Source organism: Anopheles coluzzii, chromosome 2, assembly GCF_943734685.1.
Source record: "Anopheles coluzzii chromosome 2, AcolN3, whole genome shotgun sequence".
Lineage (NCBI taxonomy): Eukaryota > Metazoa > Arthropoda > Insecta > Diptera > Culicidae > Anopheles > Anopheles coluzzii.
The window spans coordinates 2,851,284-2,875,828 of NC_064670.1; the positions used below are offsets into that span (position 1 = coordinate 2,851,284).

At 45.4% G+C, this 24,545-nt stretch overlaps 1 protein-coding gene across 30 annotated transcripts in view; it reads right to left on the bottom strand.

The window, feature by feature from the left end:
* Nucleotides 1-586: 586 nt before the first annotated feature.
* LOC120948620 (capping protein inhibiting regulator of actin dynamics) overlaps nucleotides 587-24,545 on the bottom strand; it is a 98,083-nt gene continuing 74,124 nt past the window's right edge. For 6 of the 30 annotated variants that reach the window (XM_040365165.2, XM_040365166.2, XM_049606751.1 and 3 more), the window contains 12 exons: nucleotides 18,456-18,512; nucleotides 18,014-18,103; nucleotides 16,905-17,298; nucleotides 16,670-16,800; nucleotides 15,139-15,309; nucleotides 13,222-13,347; nucleotides 11,440-11,931; nucleotides 9,884-10,060; nucleotides 7,877-9,153; nucleotides 7,117-7,790; nucleotides 5,123-5,853; nucleotides 587-3,811 (listed from right to left, as the gene is read on the bottom strand). In XM_040365165.2, coding sequence (XP_040221099.2) covers nucleotides 3,795-3,811; nucleotides 5,123-5,853; nucleotides 7,117-7,790; nucleotides 7,877-9,153; nucleotides 9,884-10,060; nucleotides 11,440-11,931; nucleotides 13,222-13,347; nucleotides 15,139-15,309; nucleotides 16,670-16,800; nucleotides 16,905-17,298; nucleotides 18,014-18,103; nucleotides 18,456-18,512 — 4,337 coding nt within the window. In that variant the 3' untranslated portion in view covers nucleotides 587-3,794. Of the gene's footprint in view, nucleotides 3,812-5,122; nucleotides 5,854-6,483; nucleotides 6,713-7,116; nucleotides 7,791-7,876; nucleotides 9,154-9,883; nucleotides 10,061-11,439; nucleotides 11,932-13,221; nucleotides 13,348-15,138; nucleotides 15,310-16,669; nucleotides 16,801-16,904; nucleotides 17,299-18,013; nucleotides 18,104-18,455; nucleotides 18,513-19,005; nucleotides 19,386-24,377; nucleotides 24,544-24,545 lie in introns of those variants that run through there. The other 24 variants (XM_040365171.2, XM_040365153.2, XM_040365160.2 and 21 more) reach the window with 23 other exon arrangements.

A 24,545-nucleotide genomic window follows, 5' to 3' on the forward strand; every position in this document is an offset into this window, starting at 1 on the left:
AGGATTTTTATTTATTCCTCATATACCTCAGGTTGATGTAAAGCATTTATTACAAGCGATTATATGGTTCCTATTGTTTCTCACCCCAATTTGCATTCGCTAGAATTTTTCTCCCGCGAAACTGTCACAATCGCTCGTTTCTATTACTTTTCACAGCTTTTGGAAATATACCTTGTTTCACGCGTTCATTTCTCCACCCTCGCCCCACCAAACTGCCATACAATAAGAACAATCTCTCCGTTTTAGTAGTTGGTTGTGTATTAATGCTGCTATATAGCGCAATTAGTTGATTCGATCGATTATTGATTTGAGATGTAATAAACGCGTTCATTAAGCAGTTTATCCAAATTCTTCAAAAACTTTTGCATACGTGCGTTGAAGCTTTATTGTTGTCGTTCTTTTTGCTAAGTTCTCTGTTTTTTTCCTCCTTTTCAGTTTATTGGTAACTTTTCACAGTTTTTGATTGTTGACCTACTAACTACTCCAGCATTCCAGCAAATGTTCCATGTTCCATCGATCTAAAAAAAAGAGGGTGAATAAAAACTTAAAAGTAAACTCATAAAAACACAAACAAAGGAGAACCAAATTCTGTTACTATTCTTCTGATTTTATTGCAAAAAAGAATAAGATAAAGAGAAAAAAAAACATTATCATTGGAAAACATACAGTTGAATAATTTAACTTTACTCTCTTTCTCGCTCTCTCTCTCTCTTCTCTCGTTCTATTCTTTCCTGCTTTCTTTTCTCTCTCTAGCAGTTTTGACTTTTGTTTTGTCCTGTTCGTTTCTTCCTCTGGTCCTTGCCACTCTCATCCTGTTACTGACTTTTGTTTGCTGTTAAAAGAACGAAAGAAACAATTACAACTCCTCCCTGCTTCGCTACACTCTACACCGAACACCGAACACCGGGGCAAGCCAAGGTTCCAAAAAGGCAAAGAAGTAACTCCTTGTGTGTGTGTGGTACATATAAATTAACACATTTATTTGTAGGATTAGTTTTAAACTAGACTGTACGCGCGTGTATCTTTCTCTCTGTGAGTGTGAGTGTGTACCTTTTTTCTTTTCTTTTTTGTGTGTGTAAGCTGTTAGTTACTCGCTTCAATGGGGTTCTCCGCCATTTGTTCCTGCCCTGGTGGGAGGAACGCCGGCTTCACCCTTTTCGCACTCTCTCTCTTTAGTAAACGTGTGAATGTTTCAGTGTGTGCTGTATGTGTTTTATGTGTTTTTTGTGTGGATGTTTACAAAGGACACTCCCATCCTCAGCACAATTTGTTTTGTTTTATACATCATAATTTAACAGATTAGAATACTAGGATTATCTCTCTCTTTCTTTCTCGCTTCTCTTCCTTTCTCTCTACATTCACCACACATTCATGCTATTTATATTCCGGCTACCGGCTTTTCCAAGGCCTGCTTCGTATCCTTTTTTTGACCATTTCTTCTAACGTGCGCAATAGGGGTCCTATGCAGTAAGCAAGAACAAAGCTGCGTGTAATAGTATAACACTACCGCCATGTGTTTGTGTTTGTATTGCACCACTTCTGCTGCTCCAAATGGGATCCTCTCGCTTGTATTTTCTTTTTCCACCGGCGATCACAAACGATCACGGGACACACGAGGTGTGAATTTGATAGGTTTTTGTTTTGTTTTGTGTCAATCAGTTATTAATCAAATAGTCAATTAAACCGGTACCATTGATAGAAGATCGGCCCCGGCCCTACACTTCCTCTCTTGCGCGTTATCAAACACTGATGATTGGTTTCTTCCCTCTTTTATGCTTGTTGCATTTTTACAATCTGCAACGCTTCCGCTCGGTGAAGATGGTTTGCACACCCTTAGAGCTCACCCTATCGCACCAGGATAGGAGGGGATTGCAAACGTTCGCCGATGGCGCGCCACCGCTTGATTTGATTAGCTCTCGTTTGTTGCATTTCTTCTGCATTTGCTAAAAGCACATTTCATGTCCTCTATCCTCTGTGTTTATGTGTGTGTTTTAATTCCCTTCCAAGAATGTCCAGCATGTCGTTACACGGTATCCATTTGCTTCATTTTGAATAAGTCTTTTAATGTTGAATTTTTATTAGTTTTCTTTACACGTTTTGATTTGCAAATTACTGACTAAACACTGCGCGATTCACGGTACACCAAAGCGGCATTCACATAATGTGCCGCACGAAAAACAAATGTGTAGTTAATAAGGGGGGATGATGTGTGTTCACAACAACTCACTTCTACCTTTCTTATCGCTCTCGTAACTGACTTATTCCTCGATTGAGTTATAACTGTAGCACTCGTTGATAAAATGAAACTAGACAAAAGGCTTACGATCGAACACGCTTAACTAAAGAAAGTAGAGAAGGGATATATTGGGGGGCTTGCCTAATCTACGCAGCTACAAACAATTGTAGAACTACGCTCGGCGTGTGCTTTTTACACCTTCCAACCCTACTGATGATGTTGATGATGATGATGGTGTATCATACGCAAATAAATTATAATACACAATTTATACGCCATTCAAGGTCATACACTTCGACGGAAATGTAAGCAGACACAAAAAAAAACAAACAAAAACTGAGAAAACAGAAAAGTTGTTGAACGTTTTAAAACATAAACTACCAACATAGTCCTACGCCTTACTTGAAAGGTAGGATGTGTATCGCGATGCTTCAGAAAGTACATGACACGTGTACCAAACATTTCGAACGTGCGCAGCAGTAACAGCCGATGCGCACTGGCCATAGTAGCGGACAAAATTGGTTGCACATATTGGAATTATAATAAATTTACAATTTTTAGATTGTAGCTTACGTATGGGAAGTAGCATTAAGGGTGGGGGGAAGCGTATATCTGTGTGTCTGTTTGCTTGTTCGTATTCTTCTAAACTATACACAGTAAAATTATGTTTCCCCTCAAACAGAGTTCGACTTGCTGGTTACTACCTGGTACCTGGTGCGCAAGAGGAGGAAGTGGAGGAGTGCTGCCTTTGAGGGAGTGTTTTTGGAGGTGTTCTCAAATAACGTGGTCTGTTCATATGTCCTCAGTCAGTTTCGATGCTCCTATCAGTATCATCCCCTTATCATAATAATAAGACAATTTGATTTTTGTTTTTTTATCCTGATGCACAAGTGTAACTTCAGCGTGATAAACGTGAATATACGTTAGATATTTGTTTTGCCTGTGTTTTTTGTCTGATTTCACTTTTCATCATTCGTTTCTACACGCCTTCTACGTCTTCCGTCCCGTTGTTTCGTGCTCGTGCCGTTCTCCTTCCGCTTGCCGGCGGCCTTTAACCTTTAACAGCTTTTCATTAGATTTTTGTTTTGTTACCTATCCTACAGCGAAACAGAAACCTGGTGGCCGCGAACCATTTTTTGTTTTTTTGTTTTTCCAATCAGTGCCCTGGCTCGTGTTCCGCGCGATTCCGCTGCTTAGCTGGGGGGTTTGCTTTCCCCTTACTTCACTTCTTCACTTCACATATATTAGCTATGTTTGACTATCGGGTAAAACACATCGATCGATCGGTAGCAGTAATGGAACAATGTTGCCCTTCCCATTCACATTGGCCCGGAAGCAATGGCCGCTCGGGCGCGCGCACTCGTGCACCCACGTCTGCAACTGTTGTCGCGCAGCTGCTGCTGCTGTCTGGACGATCACTTCCTTCTTTTCTTACTGCTGACCACAGAGAGGTGTGCCACACGGATTTACAATCTTCTCTTCAGCCCGTCGGAATTTGATTAGCTCTGCCACACGGATGCGCACTGTTTTTGCTTGCCTTCTTTTACACCTTACTCGTTCACAAGAGCGACAAGTCTGCAACGGGGGGTTTGAGAAATGTTATAAATATTAGTATTATTGTTTTCAATTCCCTAAGCTACAACAACGAATTTGTATGCGTGCAAGTTGACGAAGAAGAAGAGTAATTAAAAAGGAATAAAAATAGCAAACAATTTTACCAACAAAGTACACATTAGCTACAGACGGGGAGGGCGATGTATTGGTCCCTCTCCCTTCCAACGAATATCATCACTTTAGATCGAATAAATACGAAAAAAAGACTAAAAGCACACTCGGTCTTTACAAACATGTGTTAAAAACATGGCTGGTGGTATTGTGCTTATTAAAGGGGGCATTAAAAATGGTTTTTTTTATTTAAACATATCCTTGGAAGATCACTCCATTCGAATCCGGTTAGAGACGGAGGGGATCAGGGCAGTACAAGCAACCGCATCTGTACCTACTGACAAGCTCTGCTAAATTAGTTGATGAAACAACCCGTTGCTGTAGTTGATGGCGTTATCCCGCCATCGTCGGGTGTCGTCGTCGTGTCTTCGTCGCCGCTCAACCACAAATAAAACCCAAACTGTGTGACTAATATAGACAGTGCGAGTGTAAAGAGCAACCGCCACCCTCCTGCCGGGCTGATCCGGACGTTTCGGACGATGGGTAAGTGCCCTTTTAGCAAAGATTTGCTACTATCTTCAGTAGGATGGCAATGTGCGATTTACCCGTGGTGCCGATCGCAGGTTTCGTGTGTAAAGGTGTTTGAGAGAGCCAATTCGTGATGCGTAAATGTGTATGAGGATGTAGAAGAAACAAAATCAAATGTACTAGTAACACACAGACACACACATAAACTGAGGTACACGCTACGATAAAGCGAATCAAAATGAGTCGAATTGCTAAGCCTACTACGAAACAAATTTAGCCCATCGTGCGTAGTAAAAGAACCAAAATAGGGGGAAAATATACGTTCTTCAAACCTAGAACAACATCGAACATACCAAACATCGAAAGATAAGCAAATGCTACCCTCTCAAAAACTAATAAAAACCCAAAAAAACAAATACCACTAAAATCCAACACGCTACACTAGTGCGAATGTGCGAATTAACAAAATGGAATGGAAAAATGGCACACAAATAATTTTCCTTCGCGTTCCACGTGCTCTAACAAAAAGGTGCACACATGTGTAAGGATGAGACAAAAATCAAGAGGACAGAATGCAGCAAAATGGCCAGTGCAGAACTCGGGCAATTGGAAAGGGTTTTAATGCCGTCGAACGCGCCCCGCACCAGGCTCTCGTCCTTCATCATCATCATCATCATCATCTGCCCTATTTACCTCGATTCTCTTGACCGTCGGTTGTCGCCGAGACTAGCCAGGGAGTGTTGTTGGATGATGGTGCAGTGTTATTGTTGTTGTTGTTGTTGTTATTGAAAAAGGGACTGCTAGTGATACTGTTGTTGCTGCCGCCGTTCCCGGTGTTATCAAGGGTTAGATCAAAGAGGACCGCTTCGGGCGCATCGTTTCCACCAGACTCTCGTCGTTTGCTGTCGAGCAGCACGGGATCGGTCACAGTGAAGAAGGGGTTAATACTATTGTTGTTGGATATGTTATGCACATCGAGGGGTGTATGTTGCGCTAGGCTCGTCTCGTTCTCGCTGCCAGCACCAGCAACACTACCGCCGAACGCGGGAGAGGCGAGAAGCGGGTTGAAGTTAGCATCGCTGACGCTTGCATCGCGAGGCATCGAATGGCCGAACGGTTCCTCGCTGGTGGAAAAGCTAGCGAAATCGATCAACTGGTCAGCATTGGTGCTTGCACCGTCCGCCATAACGATGGTTGTTTCTGTCGTGATAGTTGAGACAGTGCCAGACGAGTCAAAGGACGAGCAGTGCTGCTGCTGTTCGGTTCCGGCAGTGTTCGGCTCGATCAAGGAAGGGTATGCGTCCCGATCAGCGCCGTCGCCGCTGCTGCCGCCGTTCTGGTGATGATCACCATTTTTCGGCGTGTAGAAATCGTTAGTTAGTTCGGTCGGAACGGTCTGCGCCTTCATCGAATCATTCACAGCACTGGGTAGGCAGGGACGAAAGGGGCAAGGGCAAAACACGGGACGAGTAGGTGAGAAAGTAAACAAAAACGGTGTAATTAATGGTGATGCAGATTTAGGATGCTTTTCGCTGACTCAACAAGGAAAGGGATGTAAATCAAAACGTGTGGTTAAAGTTGCAGCATTGGTAAAAGTGCAGATAAAACGATAATCAAGATCACACACGCAAAGGCGATGAGCGCCAAACGGTGCTGTAATGATCCTCTTTTATGAGAAATATTGAAACTTAGAACATATAAACAATACATGCAATTATAAAGTTCGAAAACAATCCCACTAGTAAGATAGATAAAACTATATGATAACGTACAGGTATTGTTTTGTTAAATTTTGATGTTGATGTGGTTTAGTTTAGTGTTTTCTCGACGTTTTAGGGTTCTGTACTGTATCACTTTTTAAAAAATATATTTTATTTAGGTTTCATTGCGATTATAACGTTTTTACATTCCGGCAACAATCAACATTAGACAAGAAAACCAAGGACAGTTAGCACATATGTCAACCAAATCCTTTGGTGATCAGCAACTAGTATGAACAGTAAACGGGAAGCTTGTATCTACCAAGAGAAAACATTCAAAGTATATCTGCTCACATTAGTACTTCCTTTCTATGCGCACGATCTTTATTCGCTTGGATTGGAAGATATTGCACATTGCAGGTGGTTCACAAAACACCACGCACAAGGACACACAGGATGTACATACACTAGTAGTTTGTTGGTTATGGTAAAAAGGGGTGGAAAGGTTGTGGCTACAATCATCTCGGCAACTGTACAGGATTTCCTTCAACTTTACAATCAGATGTCGGAAACGCGCGGAAATCTAAAAGAGGTAAAAGTTACAGACGGTTAAAAAAGTGCACATACTCAAAAGCACCCAAGAACGACGAAACAATCATATCACAGCTAAGCTCAGCTCAGGTTGAAGCTTGAACCAAGCTTATCAACCATTGAAAAGCATGGTACAGTCAACTTTTCGAAACATTTTTTTTGTTTTTCTGAAAATTTTGTCTCAAAAGCACATTGGTTTGCCACATTCCACCAAACAAATCCTTCATAAAACATCATTGGCCGGAAAGATCATGGAACAATCATGGTTCCAAAGCAAAGCTTCACATACAAACACACACACACATGTTGCACAAATGACCCCGCTAAGTTTGTTCTGCTAAATGCCCGACCATTCCCTTTTTAGCACCGCATCGGTGATGAATGCCGAATACTTACAACACATTGTCCATGGTGCCGTTCTTGTGTCCGTTGGTTTGGCCCATCAGCGCATCCTCGATGATCAGGTCCGAGGTGCTGTTGGCTGTGGTGGCATTGCTGCTGCCATTGCTGCTCGCCATCATCGCTGGCGACTGCTGCTCCGATTTGCCGTTCGTCGTCAGTAGAAGCGACTCACCCTTGGTGCCGTTAGTGCCTTCCTCGTTGGTGGCTGGTTCGACCACGGTACCATTGCTGGTGCTACCGTTGTTGAGATTGTTGTTAGCCACCACCACGGCGGCACCGGCGGTACTGCTGGCGAGCAGTAGGTTCTCCTTCTCCGTCACGGACTTGTCGAACTGCACGTTACCGCCGTTGGTGTTGTTGTTGTTATTGTTGATGTTGTTGTTAATGGTGCTACTGTTGGCTAGGGTGTCACTGCTGCTACTGCTGCTATTGCTACTGGTGGTGTTGTTGTTGCTCAGCGACAGGGACTCCATTGCCTGTTCCAGGGACTGGTGTTGGGTCTGTTGCTGCTGCTGCTGCTGCTCTTGTCGAATTTCGGACGCAATGAACGAATCGGTCATCGATATGGTAGATGCGGACATGGCAGTACCGGTTGGTAGGGCGGCCGGCGTGGACGAAAGTACAATCTGGCTCTTGGACATGGCATTTTCCTTGTCGTCTTCGTTATTCTAAAATCAAACACAATATCATTAAGCATTTCGTCTTGTAGCAACACTTTCAACACGTGCTTACACACGTGTCACGGGCAATTTACCTTTGTCGGCGTATTGTTGGCCGCTCCCTTGGCACGGGTACGGGACATGATTGCTTCAACGCGCTTCCGGCGTTCCTCGCGCTCCTTTTCCTCCTTCTTCAGCCGCTCGGCCATCTCGACGCGCTGCCGTTCGGCTTCCTCGCGCGCCTTACGCTCGGCCTCCTCGCGCTCCGCCTTTTGCCGGGCTTCCTCTTCACGCCGCTTGCGCTCCTCCTCATCCCGTCGGCGTGCCTCCTCGATGGCTTGCTGAAGCCGCTCCTCCTCCATGCGCCGCTGCTCCTCGGCCAGCCGGATCGTTTCCTCTTCCAGCTTGCGGAGGCGCTCTTCTTCCTCCAGGATGCGCTGCCGCTCGGCCTGCTCCTCGGCCTCGATACGCTTGCGCTCCAGTTCCGCCAGTCGTTCGGCTTCCTCGCGCGCCAGACGACGACGCTCGGCCAGTGCAGCCTTTGCTTCCTCCTCCGTGTTGATGCGCTTGGCGATCATGGAAGCGGTCATTGCGTCAGCCCCGGCCCCAGATACTTCAACAGTTAAACTACCGTTAACGTTCTCTGGTACCTCTTCCGCGACCATCACTGTAGGCTCTGCTGCTTGAACAGCACTAACGTCCTGTTGCTCCAATGGAGCTTGCTGTTGTTGCTTCGTGATTGGCGCTTGTTCTACTACCTCCACCGTAACGGCTTCTTCTGCTTGCTTTGGTAGTTCAGCGTCCTCTGTCTGTGCGGGTGCCGGAGCTTCTTGCTGCACCGGAACCACCACCTCTTCCTGCTGCTGCTGTGGCTGTTCCTCTTGTCCGAACGATTGATCCACCTCTACCAGTGAAGCCTGCTGCGAGCCGTCGTCACGTTGCAGGATCGCTTCCTGCTGGGCGCTCAGCTCTTCCACCTTGGGAGCAGCAACCGACGGCGGTTCCTGTTTGGCTTCCACCACCACTGCATCATCCTTTTGAGCGGGAGTCTTCGGCGTCGGGGCTTTCTTGGGGCCATCGGCCGATTTCTTCAACGAATCCAGCAGGTTGCGCGATGCCTTCTCCGGTCCAGGTGATTGCAGCGGCGTAGAGGACGCTTTCGGTGTGGTGCCTCTCGCGCCCGCGGAACGTTTCTCTGCCGAGTGCAGCGTCAACGGTTTCTTCGTGGGCGTTTCCGTGCCGGATGCGGATTTTGCAGGGGTCGTGGTGATGCTGCCGGAACCAGCGCTCGATAGCCGATGTTTGCTGGTCGCGCTAGATACACCGCTGCCGGTCGATGCGCCGGATCCTGTCTTTGGGAGTGGAGGTTTATCTGCAAAAGGGTTTGAACCAGAACACGTTGAATGAGTATCGTTGTAAAGTACAGGACCTTCCGATTCCTACCACCGTGGATTTCACGAGCGAAAAAGAACCCTCGCCAGAAATCATTTCTCGTCCCTCAATGTAACTTGACTGGGAAGTGTTAGTATTATACAGAATTGCAAACAAGCAAATAATCGAAATGGCAAACTTTGTAAAAGACCATGTTTGATTGTTCAATAATTTTTGACACCTTGCAAATTTCAATAAATCATAAGCAATTAAAACAAAGCCCATTTAGAAATAGTTAGACTCGAAGGTGTTTCCCATCCTCCGTTCCCTTGTGTTGGGGTATATTGGCAGAAGTTGTTGGCGAATGAAAGTTGTTGTTCAGAGTGCAAATCTACAATTTTGTGGGCAAATGATTTTGAAAGCTTCAATGAAATATTACTACACAGTTGGATTTCGCAACAGATATCGAAGAGCTTTATAACTATTAATTGTGCATCAATTTACTCGTTAGTTAGCCAAATCGCTCGACAGTTTAGCAACGGATACAGACATTGATATGATTGTATATTTACAATTGAAGTGCAATTGACGCTATTGGGTGATACATTCATTCTTCGGCGAGTAACGTGGAGTATTCGTGTTAATGGGGGGAGAGGGGAGCGACGAACGCGCTAAGATCGCGAGAGAAAACGTGAGGATTAAAACGTAACAACAAAGAAAAACACACAAACCTTCCTTCAGGCCGGAAGCAGATACGCCCGTGACGGCGATACTGGCCGGTCGTGGTTTACGTTGTGCTGGCAGGGTTCGTCGATATACGATACCGGACGCGGTCGTCGAGCTGGACATTGCACTTCCTGGCCGCGAAGTGTTCAGACTGGTGGGCGTCATTTCACCGGAACGAAGACCTGTGTATTTTCCATCCCCCAAACGGCCAGAAGAATTCATCATTTCGTCCACAGAAAGAGGTACGGCCCGCCACATCAACATGACGCACGTACAAGCACACACAAATCCATCGCACAGATACGAATACAACGTAGCCAAGGGGTGGTGGGGAAGGTGTGAGGGTTGTTAACAGGAATATTTAAGATATAAACGTAACAACACAGCATGATCATATGGAGACACGGACACAGATGGGACCATTAGCGGCATTGTTGCGTTTTGCGTGTACGTGTGCGAAGAGGTTGTTTGTTAGGGCGTTTGATGCGTGTGTTACGTCCAGGGCAGGCGCAACACAATTAGGCCAAGGATACAGACGATTATCGATACAACGAATCGAAAAGGAGGTTTATTCGGAGGTTTTGTAGAGCGAGCGAGCGAGAGAGAGAGGGAAGGAATGAAAAGAAAAGAAGAGAACATCGAATAATCAGATGGAGGTAATGAGTTGTATGTACATGTGTGTAGGTATGTAGCTGTATATTGTTTGTTGGTATTAGCGAGTAATAATGTTGAAACACAAAAAAACCATAACACTGTAAAATTATCTATTGCTTTAAAACATCCAGAAAGAGGTTGAAAGAGCAGTAGATGTAAGTAGTATGTACAGTTGCAGCATAACAGAATGCGAAAGGCCTCAGAACAACGTGTCACTTAACATATGCAACAAACGAAGTAATATTCAATAGGCGAGAATACGAATAAGCAGCCATGAGATGAAGGTTTAATGCGATGAAGAGATGAGCTTTTCGTATCGTTTTACTACCAAGCAAGATGTGAAAAAATAAGATGTTTGCAGTACGATTAGGTTAAAATGTGGATTAGACGTCTAATGAAACGAGTTAAGTTCCGGTGAGATGTTAGAGTTAGAGGCACTACGAGCGTGTTGACTCTATAGTACGTGTTAGAGAGGTTGTTGATGGTGAATGTGTATGTGGGTGTAGTTATTGTTTTGCCAATACACCACAGTCTGAAGAATCATAAACCTGAAGAGCACCAGGCATCTTGCTGGAAGAGTACCTGAACTTCAATGCTTCACAGCAATACAATGGTTATCAGTACAACCACCACCAGCAGGTGCTGTAGACTTAATTGTACGTGTTAAAAGTTCAGCAGTCCCGTTAGTGCAGCAACCCCATCGACCCCTATCGGTACCTCCCAAGAGAAATGCGTAGCCAAAAATTAGCAAAGGTAAATAGAAGGACATCTTGAAAAACCCCCCGTCCGCCAGGGAATAGCTTCTGGGCCCGCGATTAGCATGTTGCTGTTGTCCCAATCCCACACACTTATTCGGTTCGCGATTGATTCGAGGCTATCGAGACTGAGCGAGACGCTTGAGACCCACCGTTCGTCACCAGGAGCTGATTCTGATGCTGTTGGTGATGCTGCTGTTGCTGCTGATGGTGGTGGTACTGCTGGCGGAGACGCTCGGTTTTGGTGATGCGCGGTGTGCTGCCGGCCGTGTTCAGCTGGGACATGCTCTTGGAGGTATCGTTGCGACGCATGGGCGACGTGCTGCCACTGTTAATTGACGACGAATTGAACGATGACTTGCGACCTCCGCCGAAGCCGGGACTGCGGCCGGAATTCGAGTCCTGCGATTGGTTCCGATACTTGGCACCGCTGCCGGCCAGCTGAGACATGCTGCGCGACATTCGCTTGCTGTTGCCGCCGCTACCGGTCGGCGACGAGCGGGACGAGGACAGTGACAAACGGGTAAGGTTCTCCAGTTCCAGGGCTTGACGGCGCTCGCGCTCCAGAATCGCGCTGATGTGCTCGCCGTTGCGTCGTCGTGGTTGCGCCAGCTGATCCAAGCGTGTCATCGAGAACGCTCGGCCTTTGGTTGGTGGTATGTCCGCATTTTCGGGTTTCGTGTGTCGAGTGGGAGTAGGTGGTTGTGTGTGTGTGTGTGCCGTAACGGAGGTGGCGGTGGTAGAGGTGAGGTGGGCGCATCAATTCGGCAAACATCAGAATATCCATCGATATTTCATCGTCGAACGAGAGAAGTATTTGGGTACGTGATTGTATGTGTGTGTGTATGTATGTGGGCGTTCATGTGGGATTATGCGTTTTAGTGTTAATATTCGATATGATGAGTGTGTGTGTATTTTGTGACAGCCATCATCATGCAGAGAGGACGAGCAATGAGTTGAGTTGAAATATATTTTGTTTCGAGTCAAATAAAAAAAGAAGGTAAAGGAAGAAAAGCAAAAAGAAAACTCCGATCAATAAAATAAACCATTGCTACAAAATACGATGCACAAAATTCCAATGTTCTAATGATTTCGTTCCTTTCACTGTAACATTTTGTCCGTCTTGCAGCACGTGGGTGCGCCGCCATCGTGTAACGAGAGATGTAGTGAAGAATGAGCGCGAATGATCATGGTATGATGGGCAGTAAACAACATCTATAGGCCACTACTACTATGCAAATAATTGAACTGATGATCCACAAAAGTAACGCTCTACGGCTTGATGAGAGACTGGAGTTACCCGCGCACATGCAGAAAACAACACATGCACACTCAGCTGAGCGATCGATAATCCGAACGAAAGGATAACCGCACTTAAGATAACATTTCTTCGATCACAACCGATACATCAGTACATCGCACGGAAGCGGGTATGTTTGGTAAGAGGGCAGTAGAGTAGTGAAGCAAAAGCAAACACAAGTAGAAGCATGTGGTAAGAGTTGTACAACGATGATGACTTTCTTCTTCTGTACGCGCGATAGTGTGCAGACCGAAAATAGAACGAGCTTGAGACAATCCGAAAGACTAGCGGAAGACTAGGTGTGGGGGGTGAGATATGGCCCTCATGCAAAGTTGTGTTGAGAAAAATCAATCATACTGAATAATGAATGCCAATATACAATTTGCCAATGATAAAGTAGTAAAATCGCATGAAACATAATGGATAACTTAGGAAAGAGTACTTTTGAAAAGCCGCAAACATGGCACATAACAAATAAGAGAGCGTTTCAGGCATAAAGACAACACGAGGTAACATACATTAAACCGAACAAAACGAAACCGAACAAGAACGAAAACAGAACGCATAAACAAAACTAAACAAATATGCTAAAAAGAAAATAGTAGACGCGTACGCCAAAGCAATAAAATACTACCTGGTGTTCTGGGAGTGTGTGTACCGAGAGACGATCTAGAGCTATCACGAGGACTAGGAATGGTAGGCATTAGATCGGTCTTTCGACGATTGACAGTGCGCTGATAGTTCATTTCTGCTGTATCGTCTGCAGGAGAAACAGAGAGAAAGTGATAGAAAGATAGGGAGAAAGAGAGAAAGAGAGACAGAGGAAGAAGAAAGCAAAGAGGTCGAAGAAGAGTAGAAAGGAGTGGATGGGGGAGTGGCGGAAAAACAAGGAAAGGGAAGAACACAAAAGTAGTGTCACCGATGTCAAGGAAATCGGTTCGATGGACAACAAACAATCAGTATGTGTGGCCGGCATGGAAACCCCGTGAAAAGAAAATTAGTAAAAACAAGAGAACATAGAAAAGAAAAGAAAGAAAGAAAGGTATGAGTTATGTGTGCGGACAGAATGCCGGACAGTACGTTTATCGTTAACCACCCACCGGAAACAGGTGTGTTGTTGCCAAAGCGTTGCATTTCGACGTGGTGTTGGAGTAAAGGTAGTAGAGATAGTCGAGATGAGAGACACATAACGTGGCAGAGGGATGGAGGGGTAAGAAAGGAAATGAAGAAATAACACAGAAAAAGTAAACATGGAAAGAAAAAGACAGAAAGAGACAAAAATGAATTTAATTATATGTCAACAAATCTTCACGTGAGAAGTTTTCGTTAGTCACCGAAAGAGTTTTGTTATTTTTGCAGTGGTTTTATACACAATTTGGGGTTTAGTCGACTTTGGAAAAGGAAAATTTGTTAAACATATCACAACAACTGGTAGTCAAAAGTTGTAATATAGTAGTTATTTATGTATATTCAACACAGCATGCTTCTAGGAATTCACGTTAAGAGCCAATTCGTAAAACAAAAACTATCAAATTCAATTTAGAAAAAGTAAACATAACGAACACAGTTTGAGATAGAGTTACTTAGTTGAACCATAAACATAACATACACATACATTCACTTTCGTCATGGCGTTCAAACATGCACAAACATTAAACAAAAACATAAATGAAAGGATAAGTGTGCTAGTTTGAAAGAGTAAAGATTGCAAAAAGAAAAGAAAAAAACAGAACAACAGAACAAGGAAGAAACGCTCTTCGTAATAGTTTTATGCGCTATAGAAGCTATAATAATATCCGACTGAATGTAAATAAATACAAAGCATTCGTTCCACATTTATACATTGAGCGGCGGAATGTACTTTCCAAACGAAAGCTTCACTGAGTACAGAACATTTTACTGAGAAATAGAAACAAACCCAGAACGAATCAACTTGCTAGTCGACAATAACCAGCCACACCCAAACAAAAAATGAGAGCAAAACGTCAGTCAACACAACGTCATGGTAACATCCTAACTGAACTAACTATTTATTTACAATCATTCCACTGGAGAACAAAAGCCAGGCGCCAAAATGCTGAGAAGGCAAACAGGATTTAACAACAACAACAACCACAACAACGCGAATAACCAGAGTAACAAAGACATGTTTGCAACCGAAAGAGTAAAAGACGAGGTGGTAAAGCAGTATAAATGTTGGAATAAAATTAAAAAAGACAAACAGATGGTGTAACTGAAAATAGTAAGGTGCGGAATAAACTAAAAGAGATGTAACAAACTGATGCGAATGTATATAACAGTGCGGACAAACTTAAAACCTTTGCGAAAGAAATGAAAGAAAAACAAATGAGTAGGAGTTGAAACCAGAGCAGAATGTACAAAAGGGAGAAATGAAGCTGAAACTGATGATTGAAAATGAAAACAAAACAAATAAAAGTGCACACCAAAACGAAACGTTTGAACAGGGATGCAAAAGAAGGCAAAGGAGAAATAGAAGGCATTGCTGTTCTTCCATTGGAGTCGCAAGAACACGCATAAAGGATGGCTTTACCCTTTCCGCTAGCATAATTGCGCGAAGCTGCCGGTTGATATTCGGCAGCCGTCGGAGGATCGTCGATGTTGATGCCGGACCCAGCCAGCGAGAACGTTAGCTTTCTCGGACACTCGCTGGTGCTCGTCCAGTTGAACACCTCGTACATCGAGCTGGACATTCGCCGTTGGTCTGTGGGTGGGCACGAACACACAACCCGGGGGCCACCGTTGGGAGGGTTTTGTTATTTCAATGTTCACCATGGCATACGAATAGGGTACGGGACAGTCAACACAGGCCAGCAGGAACCACAATGAAGCAATGGACACCAAAAGTGCCCAGAGAAGAACAATCGATGAAAGTAAGAAATCGGTCAAACAACAAGACAAGTACAGCATCCGGGTATTTTGTCCATTATCGCAAAACGATCGCGAACGAGAAGGGAGGGTGTGATTTTGAAGGAGCATATCCGATTGTTTGAAGTGTAGCATTTGAAGCGGGTTGTGTGAAAATCATGTACGAAAGAGAACAGAATTGAAAAAGGAGATTAACATGTGGCGCAAACCGAGAAAGAGGAAGTAGAGAACGTTTTGCTAGCGTATGTATGAAACTCATTAACAGAAACACAAGAGAAATACATTAAGTTTGATTATCACAGCACATTCAATGATTCGTAAACTGAAACGGAACGCTAAACAGTATCGAACATTGTAAAGCATAAGGATAGGAAACCGTCCAGAAAATATAGGTAAAGAAGAAACCCGTATGATTGTATGCTAAGAGCAGAAAGAGAGGACCGCTAACTAAATAGAAGACGCTTGGTTAGGATGGAAACAATAGTCAGAAAGACTACATAGTGTTCTTGTAGTTGCATTAATGTAAACGCAGCAGTCCTATCCAAATAAAAAAGAAACATCACTGTAAGCAAACCACGACCAGCAGCAGTTGTGTACTAAAACCAATAAGGCAAAGCTTAAAAGAAGATACTTCAGATTGATGACCGACTATCGATCGGACGGGGCACAGCGAGCACTCTAAAAACTCTTTGCGTGTGTTCGAACAAACGGTAAAACACTATTTATGATAACATCCACTAAACATAGCGCAAGGAAGAAAAGAATAGAAATTTCATGAAACGGAGAGCATAATCTCCGTTGCACAATTGTGTAAAGATATTCTGCAAACATCTCCATTTCGTCATAATAACATATCTTCCTACAAAAGCTTAACATTTGACCAGCGTACCGTAGGATCTACACTAAACGGAACAGAATAATATCTAACACGAGCTCTACGATAATGCTCCACCACGACTCAGATGATCACATCGAAAGGAACATGGATTCTATGGAACGTGTGTGATGTCGGACTAACCGCATCCACGCGTAATGAGAATGCGTTATGGATGAATGTGTTGTTGAAATCGACGAGTGTCGTTTCATGTGGCATTTTGTGACCTAATACTGCGGAGCAGCTTCTCCGACTGCAGTTTCCGCCGGGACTGTTCAACAAACTACAGCGATCGTCATCATCTCAAATCCAGAATACGTACCGTCGGTCGATCGGTCGAGACCACTGGCAGAGGTAGCTCGTTTCTTCGACGCACTGTCGGTTAGTTCGCGCTCGGAACTACGCCTCGTTAATGCCGCCCCTGTATACGCTACGTTCGTAATGGATGTGGCTCTAAAAGTGTTAAAAGAAAGTCGTTAGCAGATTGCTCGTTGTCTGATATCCTGCCACAATCGCCCAGGGTAGACAACACCCTGGATCCTGGTCACGACACTTACCTCCTATGAGCCCAGAACGAGCTGCACATGCCACTGTCACTGGTATCGATCATCCGCGGTGTCGACGATCCGAAAGCGAACTGGATCGAGCCTCGATCGTTGCGTCGTTTCGTCTCCATGCGCTGATCCCGCTCCTGGTTCTTGCGCAGTATGTACTCCCGCCGCTCGTTATCGGCCTCGATGATGGCCCGGCGACGCTCCTCGACCTGTGACCGTCGGTCGCTTTCCCGCCTCCGCAGGTCGTCCATCCGGCGGCGTCGTTCTTCCTCCTTCTGCTCGCGGAACTTTTGCGCCGCTAGTGCTTGTGCCTTCAGCTCCTCGAGCTTCTTCTGCCGCTCCTCGTTCTGTCGTTCCTTCATCTGTTTTATTCGTTCCTCACGTTCCTTTTGCAGTTCTGGAGAAAGGGTGGCATTGATGGTGGCGAAAAGCAAAGTAAAAAGGGTTGAATGTTAGTAGCAGCAGTATGCAGCAATGCGTTTTCTCAGGGCGGAGGGGAGACGATATATAAACTATTACAGGCACACGGGGAGCGGAGAGGGCAAGTATGCGTGCAGGACACTGCCTTAATGTTACGCTTTATTAAGCATCTTTCATTACAAAGGATCGATTAAATCGTGGAACCTATCAGATCATTGATGAACAATTCATTAGATTTGATTGCAAAACTAAACACTTTCTGCGCGAATTATTGCATATTAATCTTTCCATTTCTGCTGGTTATATCCAATGCTTATGCACAATCTACGGCACGCAGTGTTAGTTAAATACATCGATAGCAACAAGAAGGAGTTTAGTTGATCTTAACGTGCGATTAAAAGTAATCTAGGGAAAAGAGTAACAACGTTCTGTTAATAGGAACAACGCATGGATCCCGTTGTTCGTCTACGACAACAATAGCAACAAAAAAACAACGATCATGTTATTATTATGCACACGTGGTCAGAGCACACGCCACAACAACAACAGTAAAAAAACCGCATTGCCGCCGTAGCATTAATGGTCCCTCGAGTGTACCACCAACCATGTGTGGTTGAAACACATGGTAATCATTTACACCCAGGACTTTGCTGCTACTGACGAGCGCAACGCGACTTCGGCCTGCAGTATACCTTCTGTGTTTCTACCATTATCGACGCTATCATCGCCGACGCAAGCAAACCAGTGAAGAGTGTGCGCAACGGACTGTTCGTGCAGTCGATCTGGACACGGTCCAGCCCGGTTTGCAGTGCAAGAGCGAGCACAAGAAGTGTTGTGTAGATGATGGAAAATGAAAATATAAAGAACAGGAAACACTATCATTAGAAGGGCGCGCGGGTCTATCTTATGATAGAGGCTTCATCATCTCTTTCATTGAACGTTGGCGCAATTAACTTCACTGATAGTAAACTATACGGAAAACCCTTCACAATGGACAGTAGCTTCATTCCAGTTCAAACGACGTGAGTTCATTTCGTAGCTTCTTGTCCTGCATCCGCCCCGGAGATCACCTGCTGGCGCAACCTGCGTTGTCAGCTTGTACTGCGGTGAAGTTGTCCATATTTGGTCACTTACCTCTATTGGCTGAAGACGGCCTTGACTGTTTTTGTACGGTCGCATCTCTGTTTCCAGCTGTAGATGACGAGCGCCGAAAACGGGGAAAGAAAGGGAAGAGAAGAGCGAAAAAGCAACAATCAAAACAATGAACTTTTAATGCGAGAGTTGTGATGAAAATACGGGAACAACATCGCCGACAGCTTGTTGTGACAGGTTGTGCAAAATCTGGATAATTGCCGACACGGTGGTACTCTGCTGTCAGTATCGATTAGTGCAAAACGCCGATATAAATTCACAGCACGTCCCAGAGACAGCTAAGACAAAGCAAACAAACAGTGGTTTGAGGGTAATGATGATTGTCAATCTGTCCAGAATGGCTTGTGAGGAGTTCAGTCACAGTAACGTTATCTTAAATTATGTACGTGACTGCTGGAGATGATTCCCAAACAGGTGGTCTTCATTTGACACAACACATCATGTACAAAGGAAAGGGCCATACTAACAGTGAATAGATTTAGAATTAACATTCCCGACAGCTCAATGACTTCCTTCTGTCAACCATTCTTACCTAGACTAAATTGAACATGGCGTGCCTTCCGCGTTCCCAACAGCTGCTGCTGATCGGTCAGGCTCAAATTCTCGCGGGACAATGATTTCACTAATATGCCGCGCAGCACTGCGAGCGTCGTGCTCGGAATACGATCACTTTCATCGGTCAACATGATGGCGCTTGAGTGCACTGATTCATTGAAACTGTCATCGTCGATCAAACCCATTACCAGCAGGCAAAGGGGACGCACCGGGTCACAAACACTTGTACTGCAGAATATCACAACGATGAAAAGATTTCAGTGTCTATTGCCCACCCATCGACTGAAAACATCAATCATCTGCACAGAATTGTAGATCCAGCTTGAATATCCTCTCTGGAGCGTTTGATTCTTCGCACTTATCGGAATACAAAACACTGCGTTACAACCCCTCACAAACAAGCACAACCTATCGCTCTAGCTCTAGATGCTCTAGCGCAAGTCACGTTCCTGGTACACTCCCCGTACCATGAGACCGACGACACACACACAACAGCTGGATGATATCTTACCCCAACCGAAACGCTCTACAGTCTGAAAAGCCCCACACAAAGGTGCACCTTCTGCGAGCTATCAAAACGTGGCGTTGACAGTTGGCCCGTGCTGCTTGTGTCCCAATCCACCCCTAACTACCAACACACTAACAATTTCTCTCATTCATCGCCGGAGCAACCATCCCCCCTTCAATGTGTAGCTGTGCGCCGTGAAGAAGTGTGTACATCCCCCGGCCGTATGCTAAACACCCATGTCCAATTTGCTATTCGCACCTCGCACACTAACACATCCTGAGTCATAATCTTCGAACACGCTGACATTGAGAGTTGTTTATGGCTCTTACTCGCAGCAAAAGTGGATAGTATCAGCGCACGGTTGATAATGTCATTTCTATTCCTGCCAAGACGTTCCTTTTTGCTCGTCATTTCTCGAACGAAGGTCTGACCATAGAGTGATCTCGTCTAATGCTTCATAAACATTGATCGCACAATCCGACATCGGCAAAACCGACACACAATAGCTAACCCAACCGGACATGTTACCTTTTAACGAAATCAAAACAAAACAAACGATCGGAGGAAATCAAAACGTGTCCTCCCCTATCAGCGTAGGCATCATTCTCGGTTCAACGAATTTAGTTCAGTGTGGGCCAAGTGCAACGATAATCACCGGCACCGTAATTTGATAAGGCGCAAGACACTCACAGTTGCTGCGAATATTTATTGAAGCAAAGCCCCCTCCTTCACGGCGCTAGAGATCCGCTGACTGACTCATCTTTCACAACGCACACATACAACTAGCAAAGAACTGACGCACCTTCCGTGAACACTCGCGAGGAGCTAAGCCAGTTCCTGCTATCAAACAAACTATGCAAACATTAGATCAGCGCTACGAATTTTGATCGGCCACCCGTTTTGGTATGGATCACTGCGTATTTGTTCAATCATTTGCACGTTCATCCGAACCTTATACGGCGAATTGGCATTTCTCAAGCACAACCTACCACGTGAAGATTGCACCTGCTTTGCAATGAGACCCGAGCGAGCTCAAATAACACTATGCAGTGCTGTTCACTTCATATTACTATGGGCGTTGAATATGCATCTATTTACTAACGAACCCCAATTCCACCATATTTGGTAAAGCAAATAACATCCATACATCCTCTTGCTTTGAACAAAAAATATGTATTAATTAAGAGCAAATAACAATAACTGAGTTGTGCTACTCGGCTTCCATCTCAAACACGCTTGCATCACATTAAGATGAGACGCTGTGCAAACGTTCCCATCTTTATTACCCTGCCGACCTTAGAGAATTCGCGACAGCAGCCAGACTACTGCCGCAGCAACTCATCAGCCGTGCGCCGGTTGGAACGTGCCAAAAAAGGCAATAAACAATAGTAATATTGCTTCCACACGACCCAGAGGGCGCTGCAGACTGCGTTTTACATCAGCAAAGACCTCTCATAATGACTTGACGGATGCATGCTACCGTATGCCACAATATTTCGCTCCCCCTCCAGCAGCGGGTCAGTTACATCTAGAGCATACAACATAACAGGGCACAAGAGTGTGATGGTGTAGTAGCATTGCAACACTGTTTTGTGGTTTATTGTAATGCTCCCATGATTAGCCACCGTCTAGTTCCCCGGCTGACCCGACGATGATCACACACTTTAGGAGCTGACGTAATCGTGGCCAAAGGTCACGACGCTCCCCTGTGAGCTCACCCTTCTGGCAGGCATGGTCCCGCGCCAGCAGTTTGATTATGATGATTCTTGCATTTCGTGTCAAAACCCGATCGGGACAAGTGTGATTCGAAAGTAGTGTACCCTTTGTACTTGTAGCAATGTGTGCTGTACGAAGAATGCCATTCACATTCTTTGCACATGAAATTATCTACAACATTAGCGTTGCAAGGTGGAATTTACGCGCAGTTGCCTGGTAAAAGCCACTCTTAACGTGCTAATGAAACAAAGACGAACCAGCGGCAACGCTAAACCACACTGCTGCCTACACCAAACGGCCCTACGCAAAACGGAAGGTGTTTGGTTCTTACATTGCTTGACAAAACAGTCCTACCTTAAGCAAACGTTCCATTTAGCATTCCGCTAGTTCGCACGTGGGCGAAATAGTACGCGCTGTGCATTAAATGTTGCAATTAGCGTATTCGGAAACAAGTGTTACTGCCACTACCACACTCTACCTGTAGCGAAACGTTGTTGGAATGGAATGGGCTTGTGGTACGACGGTGAGGCCTTTGCTCTCCCCGTATACGGTAGCACAAACAACGTCCCCTCCAGGCAAGGAAATGGAAATGGTCAATCGATTATTCAACTGCTGCAAACGGTTCCAAACTGTCCCCAAACAAGTGCATCGTGTGCATTCGCAAATCGTGAATGCATCACCATCGACAGGGCCCCATCAGCTGTCGACGGGGTAGAAAGTGGAAGCTTCCTTCGGAACGCTGTCACGCTCCGTACGATCGAGCTTTCCGGTGCGCAGGGGTGATCGACTGTGGACTGTCAACCGGGGTAACCGGAGTCTTTTGCCGTTCACCATTCGCCCCATTATCATGCAACGTCATGCCAAAGAGGGGGCGAGCTTAATTTGCATCACACCGAATAACACCTCCAAGCACTGCCCACGCGTATAAACACGCACCAACCACGAACACGGGACGGCAAACTTGCCTCGTCACAAACAATTTTAGCTCTCCAAAGAATCTGATCACCTCCGCCAAGGTCGTGGTGGCGAAGAAGTTCAACTTCTCCGCTCGCACCGATCCAGCTGACTTGGCACACCGACAACTCCCCTTGTATATCCAGTCACTTCATTCAAGAACCTGCTCCAAGCTTGTTCAAATGATTCAAGCAAAACGTTCAGTACGTTCGGTGATGCGTGAACGTGATGCAATTGACACCCAGAGCGTTAGCAGCCGATGGTGTGTCCAGTGTACGGTACGTGCGACATGACGTTTTCTTCTCCAACAACATCAAACAAAACGCATTCAGCCGTGTAGAAAGTGTGCCGAAAGTTCCTTCAACTTCATTTGCTTGCTGTGCACCCTTCCACGTGCTGCGTTTGTTCTGCTCCGAAGTAGGGATGTTTTGGTTTCAAACAGGAAGGCTTCACAGCCAAAAAGGGGCAAGAAGCTTTAGCGATAACAAACAAGTAAATATTAGCTATTCTTCGCCTATTTGCTCGACCATGGCCTTTCGTAGATAAAGGTTTCTCTACCTCTTACCCATACCAGACCCTTGAACCAGTCTAATCTTAACCGATTTCATCATTTAAGGTTATGCCGCCACTTGGGGCCGTAACGAACAAAAATCTGCGCCCAAACAACACCCTTCCGTACAGCTGTTGTTTTTTTCTTCTTCTTCCTTTTGTTCACCATGGAGGTACTAAACACTTCCACTGACCGTGTGCCGCACTGTGATCGATCGTTTGCAGTGGGCAAAATTATTGGTTCGCAATCGATAATCGTTCGTCAGATTCGCAAGAGGGCGACGGCGGGAGGGCCCTTTGCTTGTCGATCGTTCAACCATATCTCGGGGACAGGTTTACATTGAGGTCGGTCGCGCCACACGATCGCGTCGATTTAACGAAACTACAACAAAACTATGCGCTAGAGGGCATTGGCAAACCATGAATGGAGCTAACAAGGTTAGTTGTTCGCTAACGAACCAATAGGGAAGATTTACAAGACGAATGTTGGAGTTGTAGCTGGCAGAAGTACACGTGGGGTGGAATGGAGGGGGGGGGGGGGGGGCTCGATAGAAATCACTCGACTACAGACACACACACCGACCGACCGGCCGAACGCGGCGGTTGAAACAGTTTATGGGAAAATAATTTTCAAGGGTTTTAAATGGCGCACATAAATTTTGTTTTATTGCCGTGCGACCTGTCCGGTGGGAAGGAATGCAACAGTTATAGTGAACATAGCCAAACGATTAGCTGACAAATCGTATTCGATCCGATAATAGATTTTTGTTTTTAAAATCATCTAATCGGATTTAGACGGACTCTTTTTTCTCAAATTATGATTCAGTTTGGTAGCCAATACTGTGATGTATTTGTGAATTGAACCCTCGCCATTCGTCATCTGCCAGAGGAGGGGAAAACGAACACCCGGCTGCACATGTGCTTCGTCACCATTCCAAAATTCCACACGCATACACGCAGGCACTCTCACGCGCACACAATCGGGTGGTACCCCAGCCCCGGGCCAGAATCTATTTCCTCTATCTTATCGCGGCGGACGGAATCCGCCACGAACGCATTCGCTGGGCTGGGGGGTGCTGCGCTTGCACGAGCTTCTTTATTAACTCATCGAGAAGAGCGGCCACGACAAACGGCACGGCAGAGCCCATCACGATCAGTATGCAGGGCCACACGCTCACACAGCTCCAGCATATACTTGGGCGCAATTGTAAACTTGTCAAACACGAAGTCACATATCAAATTATATCCCCGACCCGTTGCCTGCTCACCACCGAACCACGACGCAGTCACGATTACTTCAAACTATTGATTCTTGTACAATTTTTGTTTTACGGGTTTTACGCTCACTCGATTAGGGCTGTATGTGCTGGTGGTATGCCAGTAGCAATATCAAAAAAGTAAACATAACACACATTTTCGCTGCTTCTCTTGCTCTCTATCGCCCTCTCTTACACACACACATAGGACACACACACACTTGGGCTAACCTTGCACCATTCTAGGCCCAGCCACGAACCCAACCCACACTTGAAACCCAAACACCATCAACAATAACAACAACAATAACAACAAGACAGCCACCAGCCAGCACCAGCAGCAATCGTTCCGAGGGCTGTTCTTACTCGAACTCGTTCCGTGCCGCAATCTTTGCCTTCGACAGAAAATAAAAGAAACACGCGCGCGCTCGCGTTCGATCTATCGCGGTTCAACCTTCGTTCGACTCCGTTCGAATTGCACTGAAAAAGGGCGACCCCCAGAGCACTGACGGAACGCGCGCAACACCACCTCGT